We start from the raw sequence: 21,865 nt of genomic DNA on the forward strand, positions 1-21,865 counted from the left end.
ATCACAGTTCAATTGCTGCTTAAAAAAAAAATTATAATAAAAAAAAAAATACTTAAGTAGCTCAGCTCAGAGCTTTTAATGTGCAACAGCGATTAGGGTCTAAAGAGAGCATCACAATGTGTGTGTGTGGGGGGGTGGTAACAAAAATGTCAATACAAGGGAAACATGAGGAAGATACCCAAATGACAGGCAGCAACCTTACACACAATCTGTAAGCCGCAAACCTTCCACATCCTGTAGAGAAATGGCTCGCCTCGAGTCTACTTAGGCTGGATGAGTGACACATAGGCTGTGTCTGTCTGAGTCTGAGAAAGGCTGCACTCACCTCTCTAAACAAACGCTTGTTTGGAATTCCAAGACACCTCATTGCTGCCCTATTGTTGACAAAATAACAGAAACAAATCAATTATTTTACTGATCCGACATCAAAATCAAATAAAAAGGTGTCCATCCTTCCAGGTCCACAGATCACCTTACAGCTCCTCATGTGCTACTCAAGGTTGCGTCGTGACCACAGAGTTAGCTAATCAAACAGAGACGCAGAGAACTCTGGCCGTGTCACCAAACAATGATGTGATCTAATAAACTACAGAAGGTGACATATACACATACACACCTAGTGTGTGGTGGAGTGTGTTTTGTCAGTCACATGAATGCAACACACTGACAAACTTCCCGTCGACATACAGATTAGAATAATAACAACTATGATGTTTCATCCTAGGCTAATCATGCTGCCTTATCCCCCATAATACTGCGTCTCTCATAGGCCTTTCATCATGTTTTCATATGGGTTTGTTTGTCTGTTTGTTAGCAAGATAGCTCAAAAAGCTAAAGATGGATTTCGATTAAATTTTCAGGAAAGGTCTGAAATAACCTAAGGAAGAACCCATTACATTTTCGGAGTGATCCGGATCACCGTTTGGATCTACATGTAGGTGGCAGTTATGTTTTCGCTTGGCGGAGGTCTGTGCGTTTAGATACAGTAGTCACTGATGGCCGTGACCTCCGTGCAGTTTCAATGCAGAGTTCCCCTGTGGCCTTCAATTCCATCACTGTGACACACTGGGCTCGCATCCTCAGAAAAGTGACAGGGCACAAGGTGGATTTATTCAGGTCAACATAGGAGCCGGGAGAAGTGTCTCGGAGTGACCTCTGCAACCAATCTCTGTCGCTTCAAGCCAGCTCAACAACACCCCATCCACCATCATCTTTACTAGCTGAGCTGGATACGCATGGTTTTTCCCCAATCAACAAAAGACTTTTGATCTTTGATCTTCTTTCACCACAGCAATGGTGAAAATGAGCCGAGAAGATTCATAATGACAGAGCGAATGCACCTAACAGGAATGCTACCACAAAGGGTTTCATAGTATTTCTCATACCATTTTGTTGTGAACCAAGCAACAGTCAAAGAGCCATTTCTCATTTTGAGAAGGGAATAGTCCTCCAAGGCCTTATCTGATCATGACCACCATCTACAACCCAGATTACCACGGAGTCCTACTCTCCCATTCCACTTTAATCCAGTCAGCCACAAATCTATCGCAAAAGCACCGATTAACCCTCTTCTCTTCTGGAACTGATCTGACAAATACAGGGCCGGGGATGTATCATTGTGGGTCATGACGTTGAGCTCCAGCAGTTAACCAAAACTGCTTAGGCTGCTTAAGCTGCACTCCTGAGCTTAAAACGGCCTCAGGAACGCTACTGGCTAGGAGGAATACCGCTAAGCACCTCTCTGCCAAGGAGCCGTTCCAGTGGCTGAGCCTTGCACACAGCAAACACCTCCCCACACAGGCATTGCCAGTTGCGCACAGATCTACCAGCAGGAACCCAGGGGTTATGAGTGAGGGTGTGTGTGTGTGTGTGTGGGTTGGGGGGGGGGGGCAGCAAGAGAGTCCCCGAGTCCCCACACCCCTAACCCCCAAAGCTCCAGTCATTCTCTGCATGATCTGCCTCACTATGGCGGAAAGGAAACGAGCCGTGAAGAGCCAGGAAATTACACAGTGGGGACACACCGCTAGTCTAGGCTACGTCACGTCACGGACGCACCACCAAGCGGTTCTCCTCTCCTGTTGTCGTCGTGCCAGAGACCAAACTTGTGACCAAATCCATCAAACTCAACTCAACAGGTTCAACTCACCATGGTCACTCACTACTTAAACCAGTTGCTCACCCATGTTATTGGTTTTTTTTGCGGACGCTATTAACACGAACAAACACATCAGGGAGGTTTCAGATGAGCCCTACAGAAAGCATGAGCAGACAAAACTTTGCTTTAAGCCGAACACCAAATAGTTTCCATTAATGTCAGAGACTAGAGACAGGGTGACACAGCAATTGCTGTTCAACTGTTTTCTACAAATGCCCATTATGAACAGGCGTCGACATTACAGCAGGAATTTAGTATTAAGATATCAGTGATTTAGAGATGTACAAAAAATATCCTATCATGTACAGTAATGATGTAATGAGTAAGCAACAACCAGGGCATTTTAACTCGAATGGCCTTCACTATACATTTTATTACTGCAAATTGTTTACCAAAAAAACTAAAAAGTTAGAGGAACAAGAAAAGAAAAAAAATAAACATGGTTAACTAGGAAAAATAGGCAAGTATGATAAATGAAAAATAATTACCTACAGTAAATAGTGACTTAAAGGCCACATTAACATAAGATATTGCAATGTAGGCTAATATTAAACACAAATTCTGGTCAACTGAATACTACATCACTCTAGAGTTATGGTTCACACTGTTTTTTTATGGATTAGGAGTAAAAATCTAAAATAAATACTCAGACAGCATTTCTGTCCCCTTACATTCTGAGGAGTAATTTACTGCCATTTGACAAAGTCGTTTTTAACTAGAGTGCTTTTCTTTTCCCTTTCCATTAAAAAAAAGCCTAAGGTACTTTTAAACAAGGTCAGCCATTATAATTTAATTTCAGAGAAAGGAAGTCACCACTAATAATTAGTTAGCAACTACAATAAAATTACTTTTTGATAATGATCATTTTATTATGACTAGGTCTATTACTTTTCAGACTTATTAGTTGTAGTTTTCTTTCATCATCAGATCCCTGAACGCATAATGCTTTACCTCTCTCACTATGTGAATTATAGAGACAAATTCTTGGCTCATTTCTATTTTCATTGTTTTTTTTCAGGGCTGGACAGTTTCCAAAACAACGAGGTTCTGCTCACCGTGTGATGTATATGTGCAGTGGCTCTAAATGAAATTGAGGAAAGGTTCAGGTGTATCTCTCCACTTGAGCAAAGTGGAGAGTGATAGATTGACTAACACACTGTGGAGGGCCAAGACAAAGGGCAGAGGGAGAGGGAGAGGAAGAGGGAATCGGGTGAGGCAGAGACAGGGCAAGAGTAGGCACAGCACCAAGGAGGGAGATCCTCACTACCACACAGCTCAGCTAAAGGAAGGGATTACTGCTCGGACTGCCTCCCTCCCACTGGCGGAGTGACTCACAGGGGTCAGGAAAAGTGATTTTTTTTAGGAGGGCTTTATTCATGTGAGGCTGTGGCAGAGGGCAGCTGATAATAAAGACGGTTTTAAAGCTATTAACTCTTCGTGTGCCACCAGTCCTTCTCTGCTCTCACTGCGTCCTTTCTGAAATGTCAGCTGCAATTACCTCAGCCCACTTCCAACATGACAGAAGAGTGACAGTCTTTCAAAACCGATTGCTGGCAGAAGTCAAGGTATAGCACTGGCGGTGCTGGTTGATGTGAATGTATGGCTTCATAGGATAAGTTTGCTTATTATTGTGTGTGTGCGTGTGTGTGTGTGTGTGTGTGTGTGTGTGTGTGTGTGCGTGGGTGTGTGTGTGTCTTGGTGTGTGTGTGTGTGCGTGTGTGTGTGTGTGTGTGTGTGTGTGGGTGTGGGGGGGTTATGACAGGGGATGGGGTATTCAATGCTCTGATCCACTGCCACACATATCTGCTCCTTAAGAATAGTGCACAGCTATACTAACACCCCCCCCCCCCCCCTCCTACTCCCACTTGGGGCACAAGTCTACAGGCTAAGGTATAGGACATGTTGACAAAACGGTTTAGATATACTGGTCTAAAACTTAATGGACAAACAGACTAGGCTATACCATGTTTTTTTGAATGATCTTGGAAGTAAACATCAACACAATCTTGCTTCAACATCAGTAAAAATGTAAACAATTATTTTTTTCAAAAATAAATGTCTCGTTATTTAGAAGTTTCCTATGCTTTAAAATGCCCTCCTGCACTTGTCTTGTCGGAGCTTGCAGTGTGTCTAGCTAGAATGCAGACCACATTAGCTTCACTGCCAACATGCTTTGTGTTCGCCTTTAGGACACCATCTAATATCCTCTAACCTTTGTTTCTGTAATGATGCATGAGGTAAAGCCTACTAGGCTACTCTGTAAAGTTAAGTTTGAAGGGTAACATTAATGGCATATATAAATTAATGCATAAAAGCTAGTTGAAAGAAAACAGTTAGGCCTACTATCTACAACCTCTGAAATGTTCAGTACGCATGTCTGGACTATTCTTCTGTCATTCAACCATTAAATATCTATTTGTTAATATTAGCCTTGCCAATAGTGTGCTAACTGTTAGGCAATCATAAGGACTGACAAAAAGGTGGCAGGAACTTACACACAGTCTTTAGATGATGAGGAAGCCTCTCTCTCACACACACACACACACACACACACACACACACACAGGTCTACATGTCATGACTATAACAATAATTTCCATCTCTTAAATTTGGGCAACTTCTGTAAAGCTTAGGTTGTTCCTCATCTCATAGGCGTCCCCACTGCTTAGGCCTACTGACAATGTGGGCATGTTCGCAATGGCACATTCGAAGACCGACTATACGGTGCTCGCGCTGTTAGGATGTGAAATAACTCAACGAGATCACATAAAACGCATGAAAGGGTTAAACATAATAATGGTCAAATGTAGATGTCACGTCAGAAAAGAAATTACAATTGTCAATCAACATTACCAGATGAAACGGTAAAAAAAGTGTTTGGTCATTCAAAATGGACAGTGCCTATACCGAAAAGCATATTAAACAGCACAATATGCAATCACATTGTATCGGCAGGACTGGTTAGAATGTGAGGAAACGTTCTGACCTGACAGAATGCTCAAATAATTGTAATACTTTGGGCGAAATTGGCGTCCAGACAGCAAAACATTGCCAGCCGGATAGCGTGTTTGCTTTAACATGCCTTAACAATGTCAGCAGGACTATCTGCTTAGAATAAATATTCCTGGAAAAAAAGCTTGTCGTTAACCTGTGTCCCGCACAGCTTATGCTACTAACATTTGAATTGCGGCAGGCACTTCCTCTAAAAGACAAATAGTCATGATGTGACAGGCTACAGTAGGGTAGGCTACTCTAAAAACACCGCATTAATAATCATATTTGTCCGTCAATTGGCTACGTGAGAAATACTTTATGCCCTTGAATATTACTAAGACATGATTAATTATACAGAAATGTTCATTAAATGTCTCTATAATTGTAACATTTATAGACAAGGGTATTAGCCTACCACAAAAATAGACCTAACGTTACAACTGGGGAAAATATCTGAAGCGCATTGGTTATCCTATCCATCTCCAGTCTATCAGGAAGAAAATAAATAAAAGCAATAGAGAACAAGCAGGTAAAAGACTTACCTTTATTTCTGTCCGCGATATTTTAAATGTGCGTGGTATCTCCCCCTTCGATAGCTCTTCTGCTTACCCCTATGTCACGCGATTTAATATTTTAACAATATCGAGCTACTGGAGAGAGACAGGACCCTCGCTGTGGCTCGCGCTGGCAACCAGCCCCGAAGACGGAGGCGGGGCAGTGGCGGCTGACGTCACGCCTCGTGCTAAACACAGTAAAGTGCAATACAGTACCTACAAATCTACAGAACCCATTCTTATGACTGACAGCTAAAAAACACACACAGATTATCCCTTCCTCTGTAAATCACTGTGCCTAGTTGTCTCCATTTAATGCACCTTTTAAAGTTCAGTCTATGTGTGTTCTTCACAGTTGTAGCCTATGTGCCAGTATCAGTACACAAGGGTAGCCTACAAATGCCATTGTAAAGTTCAAAAATTGTAAAACTATTTCTCATATGTTCATATGTTCATATGTTTAGGTTAACTGATCAGGATACCTGTCTGTGTTTAATGTTTAATGAGGTGCCAAGTCAAAAGGCCTGGAGTGAGTTTAGAAGAACCTTTTAAATGATACAGTTTTTGTGTCAGCTCATCAGCCAATGGATGATCCTCTAGGGCAGGGGTCGGCAACCCAAAATGTTCAAAGAGCCATTTTGGACCAAAAAAACAAAAAACAAATCTGTCTGGAGCCGCAAAAAAATGAAAAGCCTTATGTAAGCCTTATATGACGGCAACACAGGCTGTAAGTGTATATTATCTATAGCCTATTAGCCTACTATCAAAATGACTAAGTAGGCTACAACGAGGCTACATGAGCTTTCATGATTAAATGTTTTTCCCTGCAGCGCATCTCGGACACACCACGTGACTACTCCGCTGGTGCTTTAAGTTCAACTTCGTGTAATCACCATCCGTGAACCGTTGTTTTCCACGTTTTAATATCTCTCAGGTTGCAACAAAATTTCTCCAGAAGTAGGCTACTGCAATCGTACTTTTTCTCTCAGTCCCAACTGGGTAGTCGGCTGCAAATGTAGCATGCCTTCCCTGAAAATGTCTTTCTAAATGTCTTTCTCTTTTTGTTGTTCGCCAACTTCTCATTACAAAGCAAACATGCAGGCAATCCTTCCGCAATGGCAATGAAAGCAAATGATTCGGTCCATTCTGCCTTAAATTCTCTGATCTCACCGGCTATCTTTCTATTTTTCCCTTTTTACCATGGCATGGCCCATGCTGACACCCGCCGCCGGTTTGTTTACAACCACAGCCACCTGCATGGCACGGCGCCGCCCTGAAACGTGTGTCGCAGGCTATCAAATCTTCGTTGACAGAAATGTTGAACTTAAATATAAATTGTATTATGCACATTTTTACAACATTGGAAAACGTTAAGAATGTTTGTCCTCATACAGAAACCATATTAAAACAAACAAACAAAAATCCCCCCATTCATACATTTTTGAAGACGCTCCAGGGAGCCACCAGGGTTGCGCTAAAGAGCCGCAAGCGGCTCCAGAGCCGCAGGTTGCCGACCCCTGCTCTAGGGCTAATATATATGCAAAATATACTCCTGTATATTACAAATTAAGGATTTAATCCTGACACCTGAGGTCTACTGAATCAGTTAATGTTGACGCCCTGAGGTAGCATAATGATATACCCACAGAATCAACATTATTATAAATAACATCGTAATAAAATCATCAATTACTGTCGATAGGAACACGGTTTTTAACATCATCAAAACTGCCAGGAACTGTAAGATGAACTACTCAATATTGCCTCTGAAATGGTCGCCAGGTCCATAAAGGTAGACCTTGACCTAGCCGCTTTTTCCTCCCTGGACCTACGTGGTTCTGCATCGAGCACCACTTGCTGACATATAGGCTATAACTGTCTCCTAGATGTGACAGAGACTCCTGCTTAGACAACAACATGAATTGTCACAAGCGGGGATAGGACGACCATGTGATATTTTTTCCATAGACCTCAGGGGCACACTAGCCAGCAAATTAATGGAAACCAGTGTTAACATCGTTTGTCTTCAAAACAGAGTCAACAGATGCTTTGCCAAATAGCCAGTCAGTAACAGTATGGGAAAACTGCCATCTAGAGGTTATAGCATGTATGACAGCCTTTCTCTTCGCATGGGGTGGTGGGATACATGGAGAGAGGCCGCCTGTTGTGGGTATTCAGGCCTTATTTTGCTACACAGTATCAATAACTGTGGCAACAATGGGATAGTCTATCCAGTGTTAGTTATAGATCAGTGGGAACGAGCCTCGAGGACCGAGCAGTGAGGATCGAGGAGAGAATTTGAGAGCCACCCTATGTGTCATGATGGCAGTCGATTTCTAATGGTTTTGAGGAACTGCTTGTGAAAAAAAGGTGTTTATTTGTTTATTTATTTATTTATTTATTTAACAAATGTGATTTCTTCTCCTCATTATGAATAGACTCATTCAACTTCATGCAGCGCTGGGCAGATCTGGCTTAACGTGATGCACACTGGACTTTTGCACAATGCAAACAAATGCAGTAGCCTACAGTATACATGTATGCGTCACATTCAAATGCCTTATGGTATTCAAAACCATTATTTTATCTTGTCTCGTGTGACCTAAAATTATTCAGTTGGTTCACCAAAAAAAAAAAAAAAAAAATGAGGGTAGAAAATGAGATGACTCTCCTGTAGAGAAAATTGAGTAAATGGGAAAACGGCCCCATAAATGATAATGAACCCTCCCTCACCCTTTAATTTTTTCCCTCCTCCCCTCTCCCTTACTCCTCTCCCCACACTCCTCCGCTCCCCTCTGCCTTACTCCTCCTCTCCCCACTCTCCGCTCCCCAAGCACACAGCGAGAGGAGCCTCCGCCCCTCCTCTCTTCTCCAGCAGGAAGGATGCTTGCTAATTTCCTCCATTATTGAATTGTTCTGGACACACACGTCCTGCAGGGTTGTCCGGCCACTCCACCATATCCTTCTCCCCCCCCCATATCCCCCTCCACCCCTCTCTCTTTCTCTCTCTCTCTTCTCTCTCACTCTCTCTTTCTCTCTCTCCTCTCTCTCACTCTCTCTTTCTCTCTCTCCTCTCTCTCACTCTCTCTCTCTTTCGCTCTCTCTCTCTCTCTCTCTCTCTCTCTCTCTCTCCATCTATCTCTCCCTCTCTCCCTCTGCCTCTGTGTGTGTGTCTCTCTCTCTCCAAACACTCAAGATCACAGGCATGGGGGAAAAAAAACATTAGAACTCCTGACCTCAAGCATGGAACAGGCATCCTTTTGACATGCCCTCCATCACCCACCCTAAACCCACTGAACCCTACGCTCAGTCCCCTGTTTGTATGTGGGTCATTGTTTCTCGCTTCCTGTCTGGTCCCTCCTAGCAAAGCCCCAACCAGCCTTGGAAACTCAAGGAAACCAAAGGCTGGAAACCAAACAGCCACCTGCTTTCATTTTCAAGGGTGATGGCAGAAGAGGTATTAGATATGGCTACTCTTTGTCTCGTCATACAAATTAAATTAATAATACATGTATTTGTTAACTTATTTAAGAAAGGCACACACATTTTCATTAAAGTTTTATTTAATTATTTATTTATTTTTAATTAGGAAGCCAACTGAAAGCGCTGTAGGATTGGAACTTTTTTTTTCCGGCTTGTCCTCTACTCTTTCCTGTCTGTCAGTAATGGAATGGCACAATCAGAATCTCCCCATTAGGGCACACTGGCATTCTTCCATAAATTGGCACTCCACTAGTTCTCTCACACCTCTGCTAATTAGTCTGCTGCTTAGAGGGTCCGTTAATTGGAATGAAGCAAAACCGTATTCCCTTCGTGGTAATCATGCCCCACACAGAAGGCACACGGTCATCCACCCACACACCACCATGCGCGCACACACACACACACACACACACACACACACACAAAGCGTATCGGTTCCTCACAAACAAGACAAATATGCACATATGCACATACAGCTGTAGCTGAGGCATATTAGTTAACAGCAATCCGAAACATTTTCTGACCTACTGGGGGGGATAGACAGGGCACCCCGTTTTGTGTTGTCTTTGGGACATAAATAACCACACAGAAGGGCGAAATAAGCGCAAAGCCTACTGCGCTTAGTTGATCATTAAACACGAAAAGCCACCACATGGCTACCAAACTCATGAGCAAAACAGTTTCACTTACAAATACAAAACCTCACATTATCAAGTAAAGCCAGCATTGAACAAGTAATTAGGCTGCATAGTTTCCTCTGGTGGTATAAGTGTGATCCCTTGTTGCAGGGGCATATGCAGAGGTGAACAGTGGGTGATGTTTCATAGCCAGTAGCCAGAAATAAATTCATGCAATTATACTGACGACAGGTGTGATTCTGCAGTCACTAAGGGTTAGAGACTAAGAGACAATAATGTCCTCTGCCAACAGCACAAACCATTTAGAAAAATGTAACTCAAATCGTAGAGGCGTTAGAAATACTGAGTCGTTTCAATTCACACAATGCACACATATACTAAAGTTAAAATATTTGCTTTTGCTTCACTGGGAGTCCCATTTGAATAAAAGCATTGGCTAAATTAGTAAATGTTAATGTAAAAGGAGAGGTCTCATCTTACCTGCTCATTGTTATTCATGCACTGAAGCTTCATCTGTTTCAGATAGGTTGTGGTCAGTGGCATGTTGAAGTCAATGAATCCGGGTGTCATAGAGGGTGGTCGGTCATTTTCTGAGAAAACACAAGAAAAGAGTGTGAATTCCATCACTGTTTTTGCCTCAGTCTTTAACAACAGCTCTCAGTGATGAGTCATCATGAATTCCTTATATACACAAAAGAAATTCATGTCATCATTCTGAGTGTCAGTCACTGAAACCTTGTTCAGAACGTAATACTTCATACATACATGTAATACCAGATTCACCACAATGTCATCACTCACTGTGACCACTAGGTGGCCAAGCTGGACGATGTCAAAGAACCTAGAGATCTGAGCTTAGTGGAAACTTAGAACCCCGTGTTGTTACTCTACATTTCTGCCTGAGGCAATAGATAATATCAATAATCTATTGATGAATTGACAAAAGACCTTTTTGCAGTTGAGATTGTTCACATTCCCAGCCTCAATCATATTAGATGGTGAATCAAGACAAAAAGAATTTTAATGACCGTGACAGTTCGATGAACACTGTCGCCATAACAAGTTAATCAGTGTGTATGTGTGTGCTGTATGTTTGCTTTGTGTCTGTGTATTATATGAATGTGAGTGTGTATGAGAGAGAGAGAGAGAGAGAGAGAGAGGCCAGAGACAGCATAATGAGCACTGTTTTCAGAGTCTTTGTCTGTGGCATCTTTCAAAGGGGACAGCATGTGTGAGGCTCACTCACTCTGAGCACCTTGGCTTTTCGAGTGAGCTCCTCTGCAGCAGCCCTGACGCACACGCACACACACACACACACACACACGCACACACGCACACACGCACACACGCACACACGCACGCACGCACGCACACACACACGCACACACACACACACACACACACACACACACACACACACACACACACACACACACACACACACACACGGTGCTGCTTGTGGCGAGCAGGCGGTTACACTCTCCTCGTCCTCTGTCTCTCATTCAGGCCAGGCCAACGGAGATGCTTTTACTGTTTCTGCTGTTTTTTATGTTATTGTTGAGTGTTGTTGAGTGAATGCAAAGATTGACCGGAGTCAAATTCCTTGTTTGTTCACGCAAACCTGGCCAATAAAGCTGATTCTGATTCTGAATCTGATGCCACAATAGAGACGCCAGAAACATCTCAGGCATAGAGTTGCCATTTCTTCTCATTTGATTGATTGGCACAGATACAGAATTGCTTTTTTACACACATCATATTTTTTGCACAACTGATTATCATTTGTCGACCTTCAAGTAAAGGGAACACTCTCGTGTGCTCCAATGACAGAAATGTTGTCTCTACCTTCACTGGTGTACAACTAGAACTACGGACAAAGAAGCAAAACTAATGTGTTCAAGTCACATGCTGAAAATGAAATACACTTCTTTGTTGTAGAATGCTCTCAGAGGATCGGATTTAACCGAAGAAAGGTTAATATTGGATCATTACATGTAAAAATGCTGCCCTCAGTGGGTTTCAGAAAAACGGCATTTGTTTTCATTCTCCGTATGTACATAGTTCGTCTCAAGGCACCATGAGTGAGCGCCACAGGTGAAGGCAGGAGCGCTGATGAAAGACCCTCCACTGACGACAAGCCATGTCAATTAAAAATAGCCCTGGTGTACAGTAATTAATTGCGTTTAATAATTCAGCTCTGAACTTTCGTGTGGGCGGCTTAGGCAGGCAGGCAGGCAGGCAGGCGGGCGGGAGAGGCAGGATGGGGGAGCAGTGATGGCGGTGGCACGGTTGTCAGGGGGATGGGATGGGGTGGGGTGGGGGTGGGGTGGGTGTGTGTTGGGTGGTGAGGGGGGGTCTGCCCCCCCAACCCCGCCAACCCCCCCACGGGGCAGAAAGCCAATTAGCTGCTCTCTTTATGAGCGACACCCAGTGTTGGCTCAGCGTTGACACAACGCTCTGACAGCTTGGGCCTTGAAGGTTCTATGTGTGTGAATATGTGCATGTGTGTGTGTGTGTGTGTGTGTGTGTGTGTGTTGTACAAGAATGTGCACAGGATGGTTGACAGGGATTTTGGTATAATCAACTTCTTCTCTGCTCAGTTCTCCGTCTCCGGTGCACGTCATTGGATCTGAGGACATGATAGCCTTACATACCCCCCCCCCCCACACACACACACACACCTTCACCCCTCAAGGTGCCGAGCACCACAGTGAAATCAGAGAGCCTTCTTCTCACTCCCGTTCCTTTGATCCCACTCAAACGTGTTGCTCTCCCAAAACTCCTCCATCCCCTCTCTCTCGTCCTCTCTGGTGGATTACCCCCCCACCCCTCCTCCCTGCTCTCATTCTCCATTTCTCTCTCTCTCTCTCTTTACTGTAGAAATTAGCTCATTTCCTAGCCATTTTCTTTGTTAAAAGGACCCTAATTGGGCTAATTGCAGTGTGTTGGGGAGAAGGCAGGGCACTCCAATGACTCCCTCTCTAATGAGACAGTAGAAGAGGGGTGGGCGGGGGGGGGGGGTAGGTCTGTGAAGCTCGCCGGGCTGATGGGGGGGTGGGGTGCTGGCTTCAGCCCGGCAGCAGGAGGGAGTGAGGGGGTGGTAGAACTGCCTAAACGATGTAGAATGTAGGGGCCATAATGAACACAAAGGTCTGCTTGCTTTTTTTTTGGAGGCCTTGATCTCAAATGCTGATAATGAATGCCTTTATTGAGTTTATGGTGGCACAAATTGGAGTAAAACATCTAATTGTGATTTTTCTGACAGAAAGATGAGCTTCGGTTCAATATTCCAAATGTCATTTCTGATTGGTGAGCAAGCCTAGTGCAGCACCCCAGTGAAGTGAGCTACTGTACATTGTCAGCCACACAAGGACGACGACATGAATATAAAAATCATAGATGCGAAAAGATTAACTATTGGGACAGATTTCGCGAGCTGCACAATTTGCGATTAGCTAATTGCATTAGTTCAATTAGTTGCGAATTCAATTAAAAAATAAAATAATTGAGCAGCCCTAATTGAGTTCCACAGTAACTGTGAAGGTTTCTGAAGGTGTATACGTGATGGAACGGTACGGTTCTGTCGGACTTGTCCGCGAGGAGCCGAAACGGGGCGGGGGGCGGGGCCCGTGGCGGGAGAGCGGGCGGGTACCTTTGAAGTCGGCACTGCTGGGGCTGATGTGCATCCGTTTCTGACACTCGCCACAGCTCATCAGAAACCGGGTGACCGCCTCTCTGGGTAGGAAGGCATATGTCTCTGCAATCTGGGGGAGAGAAACAGAAAAAGAGGGAGAGAGAGAGAGAGAGAGAGAGAGAGAGAGAGGGAAAGAGGTTGAGGGGTTGTTTTTTTCATTTGCATATCAATGTGGGTTGAAAGAGAGGACATTCAAAAAACAGAAACAAAGGACTTGGGACGGCTAAAATATGCTGACTGTGATTGTGCAGAGAGACCAGACATCTAATGAAGAGAAAAGAAACAAACTCAAAAAACACACTTATTTATTTTAGGATCTTATGGGACGGGATGGAAATGGAAACGGAATAAACATCGGTTAGAAATGCGGCTGGCGTTGGGGCAGAGAAGGGCTACGCAGCAGTCGCTGGAGCTAACCTATTATCATCCTCCAGGAGGAGAGCACTGACCTTGCCCTGAGAAATGCACTAGAGCATGCAGTCCTTATGTCTCTCTCTCTCTCTCACTCCCTCTCTCTCTCACTCCCTCTCTCTCTCTCACTTGCTCTTTCTCTTTCTGTCTCTCTCTCACTACCTCTGCTCTTGCAAGAATATGGAAATCTGTTTTCCAGGCAATACAACATCTAGAGCGACGATATTGAGAGAAACGAAGGAAAAATGGATGATGATGATGATGATCATGGAGATGTTGGACAGTGATTGAGACAGACAGACAAGAGAGGAGAAGAGAAGGGGGGGAGATGCCAGAGTGGAGAAGCCTATAACAAATGTCAGCTCCAGCCTTTGGTGACAGCTCTTTCAAAGTTGCTGTCAATCTGCCGCACACTGCACAGGGCATCAGTGTGGAACCCGGAACAAAGACCACCGCCGTCTCCAGAGATGAGAGTTAAGCACACAATCACAGATGCACAACTGAGCATACACAAAAACATATTATCTCTCTTACTCTTTCTCTCTCTCTCTCTCTCTCTCTCTCTCTCCCTTGTGTGCGCACACACACACACACACACACATACAGAGATAACCACACCTGTGGCTTCAGCCAAAGATACTAGCAAACAAAGACTTGCTAAGAGAGATGTGTGGGGCCACCCCCAGAATTCCAATTTGGTATTAAAACAGGAGCCAAAATAAATGGTTCATCCGGTCAACATACAGAGGGCTCCCGTTGGCATAGCCTGAGGACGGGAGACTTCACTGTGGCATGTGAGCTGGAATTCCTCATCGGTACCTCTCTCCCTCCTTAACACACACACGCACGCACACACACACACACACACACACACACACACACACAAACACGTGCACACACAAGCACACACACTCTCCCACACATGTACGCGCACACACACACACACTCCCACACACACGCACACAACCCCCCTTCATGCAAACCAAGGGCAAGGCGATAACACTGAGAGGGACCTGTGCAGCAGCCCTCTTCTCTCTCTCCCCTCCACCCCCCTGACCTTCATCTGCTACCTCCACCCGTGCCCTGCCTCCTCCATCTCTCTTTGTCTCTCCATCCCACTGCTACCTCCACCCGTGCCCTTCCTCCTCCATCTCTCTTTGTCTCTCCATCCCACTGCTACCTCCACCCGTGCCCTGCCTCCTCCATCTCTCTTTGTCTCTCCATCCCACTGCTACCTCCACCCGTGCCCTGCCTCCTCCATCTCTCTTTGTCTCTCCATCCCACTGCTACCTCCACCCGTGCCCTTCCTCCTCCATCTCTCTTTGTCTCTCCATCCCACTGCTACAGTACCTCCACCCGTGCCCTTCCTCCTCCATCTCTCTTTGTCTCTCCATCCCACTGCTACAGTACCTCCACCCGTGCCCTGCCTCCTCCATCTCTCTTTGTCTCTCCATCCCACTGCTACCTCCACCTGTGCCCTTCCTCCTCCATCTCTCTTTGTCTCTCCATCCCACTGCTACCTCCACCCGTGCCCTGCCTCCTCCATCTCTCTTTGTCTCTCCATCCCACTGATGCTGCTACTGCCACCAGCATGCTCAACCTCCACCCCCACAGCTCCTTCTGTTTTTACACTCACTCACTCACACTCTCTCTCTCTCTCTCTACACTCCCCCTTTCCAATTCATCCTCGCCTGCTCTTTCCTGCTGCTGCGCTCTCTCTCTCTCTCTCTCTCTCTCTCTCTCTCTCTCTCTCTCTCTCGCTCTCTCTCTCTCTCTCTCTCTCTCGTCTTCTCGCTAGCCATCGCTCCTTCAGCCCTTAGCAAGTCTCTCTTAGTTAGGACTTTTGTTTTTCAGTTCCAAGTGTGCCTGAAACGCCATTCACAAAGACGGAGGAAATAAACACCACTACTACACACATCAAACGTACACACACACACACACGCTTACTGAGACACAAACACACAGATAAATATACACAGCACATAATCATCACAAAATACACATGGACACACACACACACACACACCTTAAGGCTCACAGAAACAAACAACTATATATTTTTTTTTGTGGGGGGGGGCGTCAAGGCAGCACAAAAGTATCACTGAGACTCAAATCGGGAGGCTGTTCATTTGTTACTCTTTCGTCCACCTCGAGTCCCCCCACCCCCGCAGTGGACCGTTCCAAGGCCGAGAGAATGGTGTTTTGTCTTTTTACAATGCAGCTCACACAGTGCGCCAGCTCCAGAAAGGAGCAGGGTGTGCAAGGGGTGAGCGGCGAGGCCGCCGGGCCCAGCGCGAGACCAGCTCCGTGGGGAGCAAACAACGCTGAGGGCCCCTGACGCTGCAGCCGAGCTCCACAACAACAAAAAAAAAACAGCAGAGCAGAGCCACACTGGAGGAAACAGGGCCGCGGCGGTGGGTCAGGCACAACTGACAAGCACTAACAAGGCCAACAAGTCATTTGTGTCCCGCAGGGCTTGTTTGAGAGAGTTTGTGTTGTGTTTGTGTGTGTGTGTGTGTGTGTGTGTGTGCGCATCTGTGTGTGTATTTGTGTGTGCGTGTGTGTGTGCGTGTGTGTGCATCTCTGTGTGTGTGTGTGTGTGTGTGTGGATTTGTGTGTGTGTGTGTGTGTGTGTGTGTGTGTATTTGTGTGTGTGTGTGTGTGTGTGTGTGTGGATTTGTGTGTGTGTGTGTGTGTGTGTGTGTGTGTGTGTGTGTGTGTGTGTGTGTGTGTGTATTTGTGTGTGTGTGTGTGTGTGTGTGTGTGTGTGTGTGTGTATTTGTGTGTGTGTGTGTGTGTGTGTATGTGGATTTGTGTGTGTGTGTGTGTGTGTGTATGTGGATTTGTGTGTGTGTGTGTGTGTGTGTGTGTGTGTGTGTGTGTGTGTGTGTGTGTGTGTGTGCCCCTGCCCCAGCATTTTAGCTTTGAAATATGTATTCAGAGTCAATCACACCAAGACCAAGAGCCTCTTATTAAAATCGGAGCAATCTAGAGTCATAATGCGAGAGTTGCTGGGAGTCGCACAGAAATGCAATGCCAGCGTCTCGTCAACAGAGGGCAGTAGAGGCAGAGCAGCAGAACTGCCGCCAGTAGGGAGTCAAGTGCCATCCAGAGTCCCAAGACAGTGGAAGTGGTTATGGTTACGATTATGCTAATGCTATTTCGCAGACGCCTTTGTCCAAAGCGACACACAAATATAAAACAATACAATAACTAAATTTAATAGTGAACAATTTCAAAATTCAAATTTGGTCAGACTACAGTAGGGAGAATAGCAATATAAACAACAAACAATCAATTCAACAATAACCTAATAAACATAAACAATTAATATATATGGTAATAGCAAATTAACAACAAAGTTAATCAGTCAATCATATACTAGCAATAGCATGGCAAAGCTACACTTAGGAGAATATCAATAATAAAACAAAAATGTCAATTCAATCAATGGCCTAATGAAAACAAAAACAATACTAAATTCTACAAATCGTTACCCATAAGAAGCGCTTAATAGATTAAGTGCATTTTGAACACATATGCCTTAAGACCCCTCTTGAAAGAACCAAAACTATTGCTGGAACGGAGAGAACTGGGCAAGCGTTTCACCTACAGTAGCATCTACAGCTGGTCGACACAACAGACAGTCATCAGAAGACCGTAGTGGGCAGTTGGGAATGTACATCTTGATCACCGAATTAAAGTAGCTGGGAGCAGATCCAGTCAGTGTCTTATAGGCCTATAAGTGAGAGATATACATTTAATTCTGGCCACCATAGGGAGCCAGTGGAGAGTCTCTCGGCTCTCCCTTTTCGCCAAAGACTCTAGAACAGAGCTCTGTTTTTCTGTTCTAGAACAGGGCTCTGTTCTAGAATCCTTGCTGTTCACTCTCTGCACAAGGACACATTTTCACCGCGGCAGCGGGGTTCACCTCGGCTCCGGGTCTATAGGTGGCAGAGGTGTATTTGAGGCCTCTGCGGGCCTCCAGCACCCGCTGGACATATGTGACCCCTCATATGGCCCCCTCCTGCTTTGTGCCCACGGCAGGAGAACGAAAGAAAAAAAGAGAGAGAGAGAGAGAAAGACGGAGAGAAAGCTGAGTGGACTGCCAGGGCTCCACGGTCACTCTGTGTGCCCGTGATCAGCAGGTCGAAGTGCAGCTCACGTCTAACATGCTCCTGCATTTCCCTTCATGAAAAAAGTTGAGCGTGTCTTTCACATGAGCGGGATGAGTGGAGAAAATAGACCTCAGCAATTTCCTCTCTTTTCATTCAGCTTATAATAAGGGTGGCAAAGGGGCAATGCTTATTTTACCTCCTTCTTTATTCGTGTGAGTTCAAGCAAGGCTCGGAAAACATGTATTTATGCATATTTGTATGTCAGTGTTTTGTAGATGTGGTCCATGCTTTAACAGGATACTGTCTGTCAAGGACTCTGCCTTTTTAAATGTATATTGCAGACCTCATTCGAAAGTGTGCTACTGTACTGTAAGTCTAAAATGAATTCATATGAAATTAAAGCATGAAATGAAAAACTAAGGCTTTAATTTAGTAGGGGGCCTGCTATCTTGCCCCATTTCTGTGCAAATTACAAAAAAACGTAATTGGATGTTTTTAAAGTTTAATCAAATTTGCAGTAACAGAAAGAAGGAAAGAAAATAAATGTAAAAGTAAAGCAGAGACTCAGTAATTGGTGGGAATGATGAATAAAAATAAAACAACAAAACATAGAAACATAGAAAAGGATCACAGACAAATGAGAGAAGCAAGGACAGCGAGTGCTGTGGGGGGGCAGCTCACCGCTTTGTAGGTCTTCTTCTGGCCGGCGTGTTTGGGGGCTCTGCCCGGGTCGGCGCTGATCTCCACGTGCATGGCGTAGATGATGTCGAAGAAGTCCTCCACCACCGCCACCCTCTTGAGGGACGCGGCGTCCTGCCCAGAGCTGCTGTCCACACACTGCACACAGGGGACAGGAGCACAGCACTTAAGAGCAGGCCAGAGGCTCAGCAAACACACACAACACACAACACACACACACACACACACACACACACACACACACACACACACACACACACACACACACACACACACACACACACACACACACACACACACACACACACACACACACACACACACACACACACACACACACACACACACACACACACACACACACACACACACACACACACACACACACACACAGCTAAAAAAAACCTGAGCTTATTATGTCCATTCTCCAGGAGGCCACAGGTGGCTTTTTAACCTATTCCCTACTGCTTCAACGTGTGTGCATGTGGGATCGTAGGTGAGCATGTGGGGGTGTGCCCAGGGAGATGCCTGATCAGAACTGTCAGGTGTATGCTGTGGTGTACGTCTATCACACAAGACCCCTGCACAAGCACACGGGACGATGGATCATTCATTAACACAGAGTGTGGGGGAAAAGATGGGAGGAAAACGTCTGACATCAGGCTGTCTCTGTGAGATGAGAGAGGGAGGAGGGATGTGTGTGTGTGTGTGTGTGTGTGTGTGTGTGTGTGTGTCTGTGTGTCTGTATCTTCGTGCTTTCCTCAGCTGCACCCACCATCTCAGTGGTAGAGTGTGTGTGTCTGTGTGATTTGGGAGGGTGTGTGTATGTGTGTCAGTGTGTGTGTGTGTGTGTGTGTGTGTGTGTGTGTGTGTGTGTGTGTGTGTGTGTGTGTGCATGTATGCTTTGGGAGAGTGGGGGTGCCACACGGAGAGCTGGCGCTAGTTAGCGCTGGTCAAGGAGGACACCCACACACCCAGCGGTGCAGGAGGCAGAGCAGAGCACACCCAGCAGGAGTGGGGGGGGGGGGGGGGGTGGCGGAGGTGGAGGTGGAGGTGGGGGAAGGTGGGCTTGAGGTGGGGGGAGGTGGAGGTGGAGGTGGGGGGAGGGGTTGGGAGGTGGAGGTAGAGGAGTTCACCTGAAAGGAGAAACGCAGCCACGGAACAGCACAGCAGGTGGTGCCGCAAAACACACACAGACACACACAGACACACACTTTTTAAGAGGACACAAATAAGCCCCTCAGCCCGAGCGGCTGTCTCGGTCTGTGTGCTTTTTGTTTCTGCATTCCGGCTTGTTCTCCTGGGCACCTGTCTCTCTGCACTGCACCAGTCAGTAGCGGCGCTGCTGGAATCAAACGATTACATCAAATTTCGAGCGAAAAACAGGACGCTCCTGCGACAGCCTGCTCAGATTCATTGGCCATTTTCAGTCTTTGTGAGACCTTTTTTTGCACAAGACACAAAGCAGTTCCTCACTATGTCTGCCGATAATAATCATACTTTTTTTTACAGGAATAAATGTCCCCCAGGGTGCACACACAAACACTGTTCCTTCTTAGAAATGATTACAGGCTTATTCACTCTTCTCCCGGGATATTATGTGTGTGCTTCTCGAGAACAAAAGCTAGCAGCCATAACGGCTGTGGCATGTTTCCTTGTTATTAAAAATTGAAGTACAACAATTTTGCACTTAAAAAAAAAAAAAAAACCTACTTCCTATTTTCTATCTGCTGCTTGCCATAAGGCAGACCATGTTACCTTGGCAACCACCACAGAGCTCTCAGGCAGGTGAGCGGGGCAGAGGGTCATGTGACATGATGCACCTCCAGTAGTCAAACCTGAACCGCCACAATGGTCCTGACAACTGCAGCCTACACACACCCCAAACAAAACCAAGATACGCTGGTCTCACACACACACATACACACACACACAGAAAACTCTGCGCTCTCTCTCATTCACTCTCTCTTGGACACCCACCCACACCCACCCCCCCACCCACACACACACACCCCCCCCCCCCCCCACACACACACACACACACACACACACACACACACACACACACACACACACTTCCATATTAATTGAGCTTGTTTTAGTATAAGAAGGTGCAGTTGGAGTCAGGGGAAAGACAAAAAAAACACCCTATATTTTCTCTCCCTCCTTTTACTTCTGTGATAGTAGTCCTTGCATAGACACCTCTCCACCCATTCATCACTCTCTCTCTCTCTCTCTCTCTCTCCTTCTCTCCCTCTCTCTCTCTGTCCTTCCCTCCCTTTGTCCTCCCTCCTCTGTCCCTCCATCTCTCTCTCTCCTTCTCTCCCTCTCTCTCTCTGTCCTTCCCTCCCTTTGTCCTCCCTCCTCTGTCCCTCCATCTCCATCTCCTGCTCCTCCACTAAACCCCTCAGCTCTGTGCTCTCCACCTGGCCGACTGGCCTCCACCTCTGTGCTCTCCTCCTATCATAGCGCTGCACTGATCAGGGTTAATCTCCACTCGTCCTTTCACTGCACTCCTTTCCCCCTTTTCTTTTATTCACATATTCACATTCCCTCTCTCTCTCTCTCTCTCTCTCTCTCTGTCTCTTGCCTCCTCTCTCTCTCACTCTCTCTCTCCAACTCTACCCAGACACATTTTTGTCTTTTTCTTCGCTCCATCTCACACTGCACCCCCCCCCCCCCCCACACACACACACACCCCCCACCCCATCCCGCTCCGGTGGCAGGTAAATGTACGTTGCCATGACAGCACAGAGCGGCGTGGAGAATGGGCAGCTTCTTAATCTGCACGCAGCACCACTAATTCCATTCCAGCAGAGCAACGATAATGCTGATGATAATACTGATGAGGATGATGATGAAGATGATGCTAACCTCACGTACCAAGCGCTAACAGATGCAGAAAAATAATGGTGACATCATTTTTGGGGGCCCCCTTTGGCGTTAAATGCCGATGGTGCAAACACTCATGTCAGTCAGTCTTCACAATCTGCGGTAGGTGGAGAATTATGAACGCAGCGGGCATTCACACTGATTGGTGGGTACTGACGGCCACACAACATCCGCCATCTTAGCGGCTCTGTGGGCACAAACACATGGGGGGAATCAGGGCCTTCCAC

General features: G+C 45.8%; 1 protein-coding gene across 1 annotated transcript in view; it reads right to left on the minus strand.

Moving 5' to 3' along the window:
* Nucleotides 1–21,865, minus strand: part of nol4lb (nucleolar protein 4-like b) — a 98,789-nt gene that overhangs the window by 54,812 nt on the left and 22,112 nt on the right. Inside the window, exons 2-4 of the mRNA XM_062540225.1 lie at nucleotides 18,729–18,884; nucleotides 13,477–13,588; nucleotides 10,305–10,414 (exon numbers count right to left, since the gene is read on the minus strand). Coding sequence (XP_062396209.1) covers nucleotides 10,305–10,414; nucleotides 13,477–13,588; nucleotides 18,729–18,884 — 378 coding nt within the window. The remainder of the gene's footprint in view (nucleotides 1–10,304; nucleotides 10,415–13,476; nucleotides 13,589–18,728; nucleotides 18,885–21,865) is intronic.

The sequence above is a fragment of the Sardina pilchardus genome, chromosome 7, assembly GCF_963854185.1.
Source record: "Sardina pilchardus chromosome 7, fSarPil1.1, whole genome shotgun sequence".
In the NCBI taxonomy this organism is placed as follows: Eukaryota; Metazoa; Chordata; class Actinopteri; order Clupeiformes; family Clupeidae; genus Sardina; species Sardina pilchardus.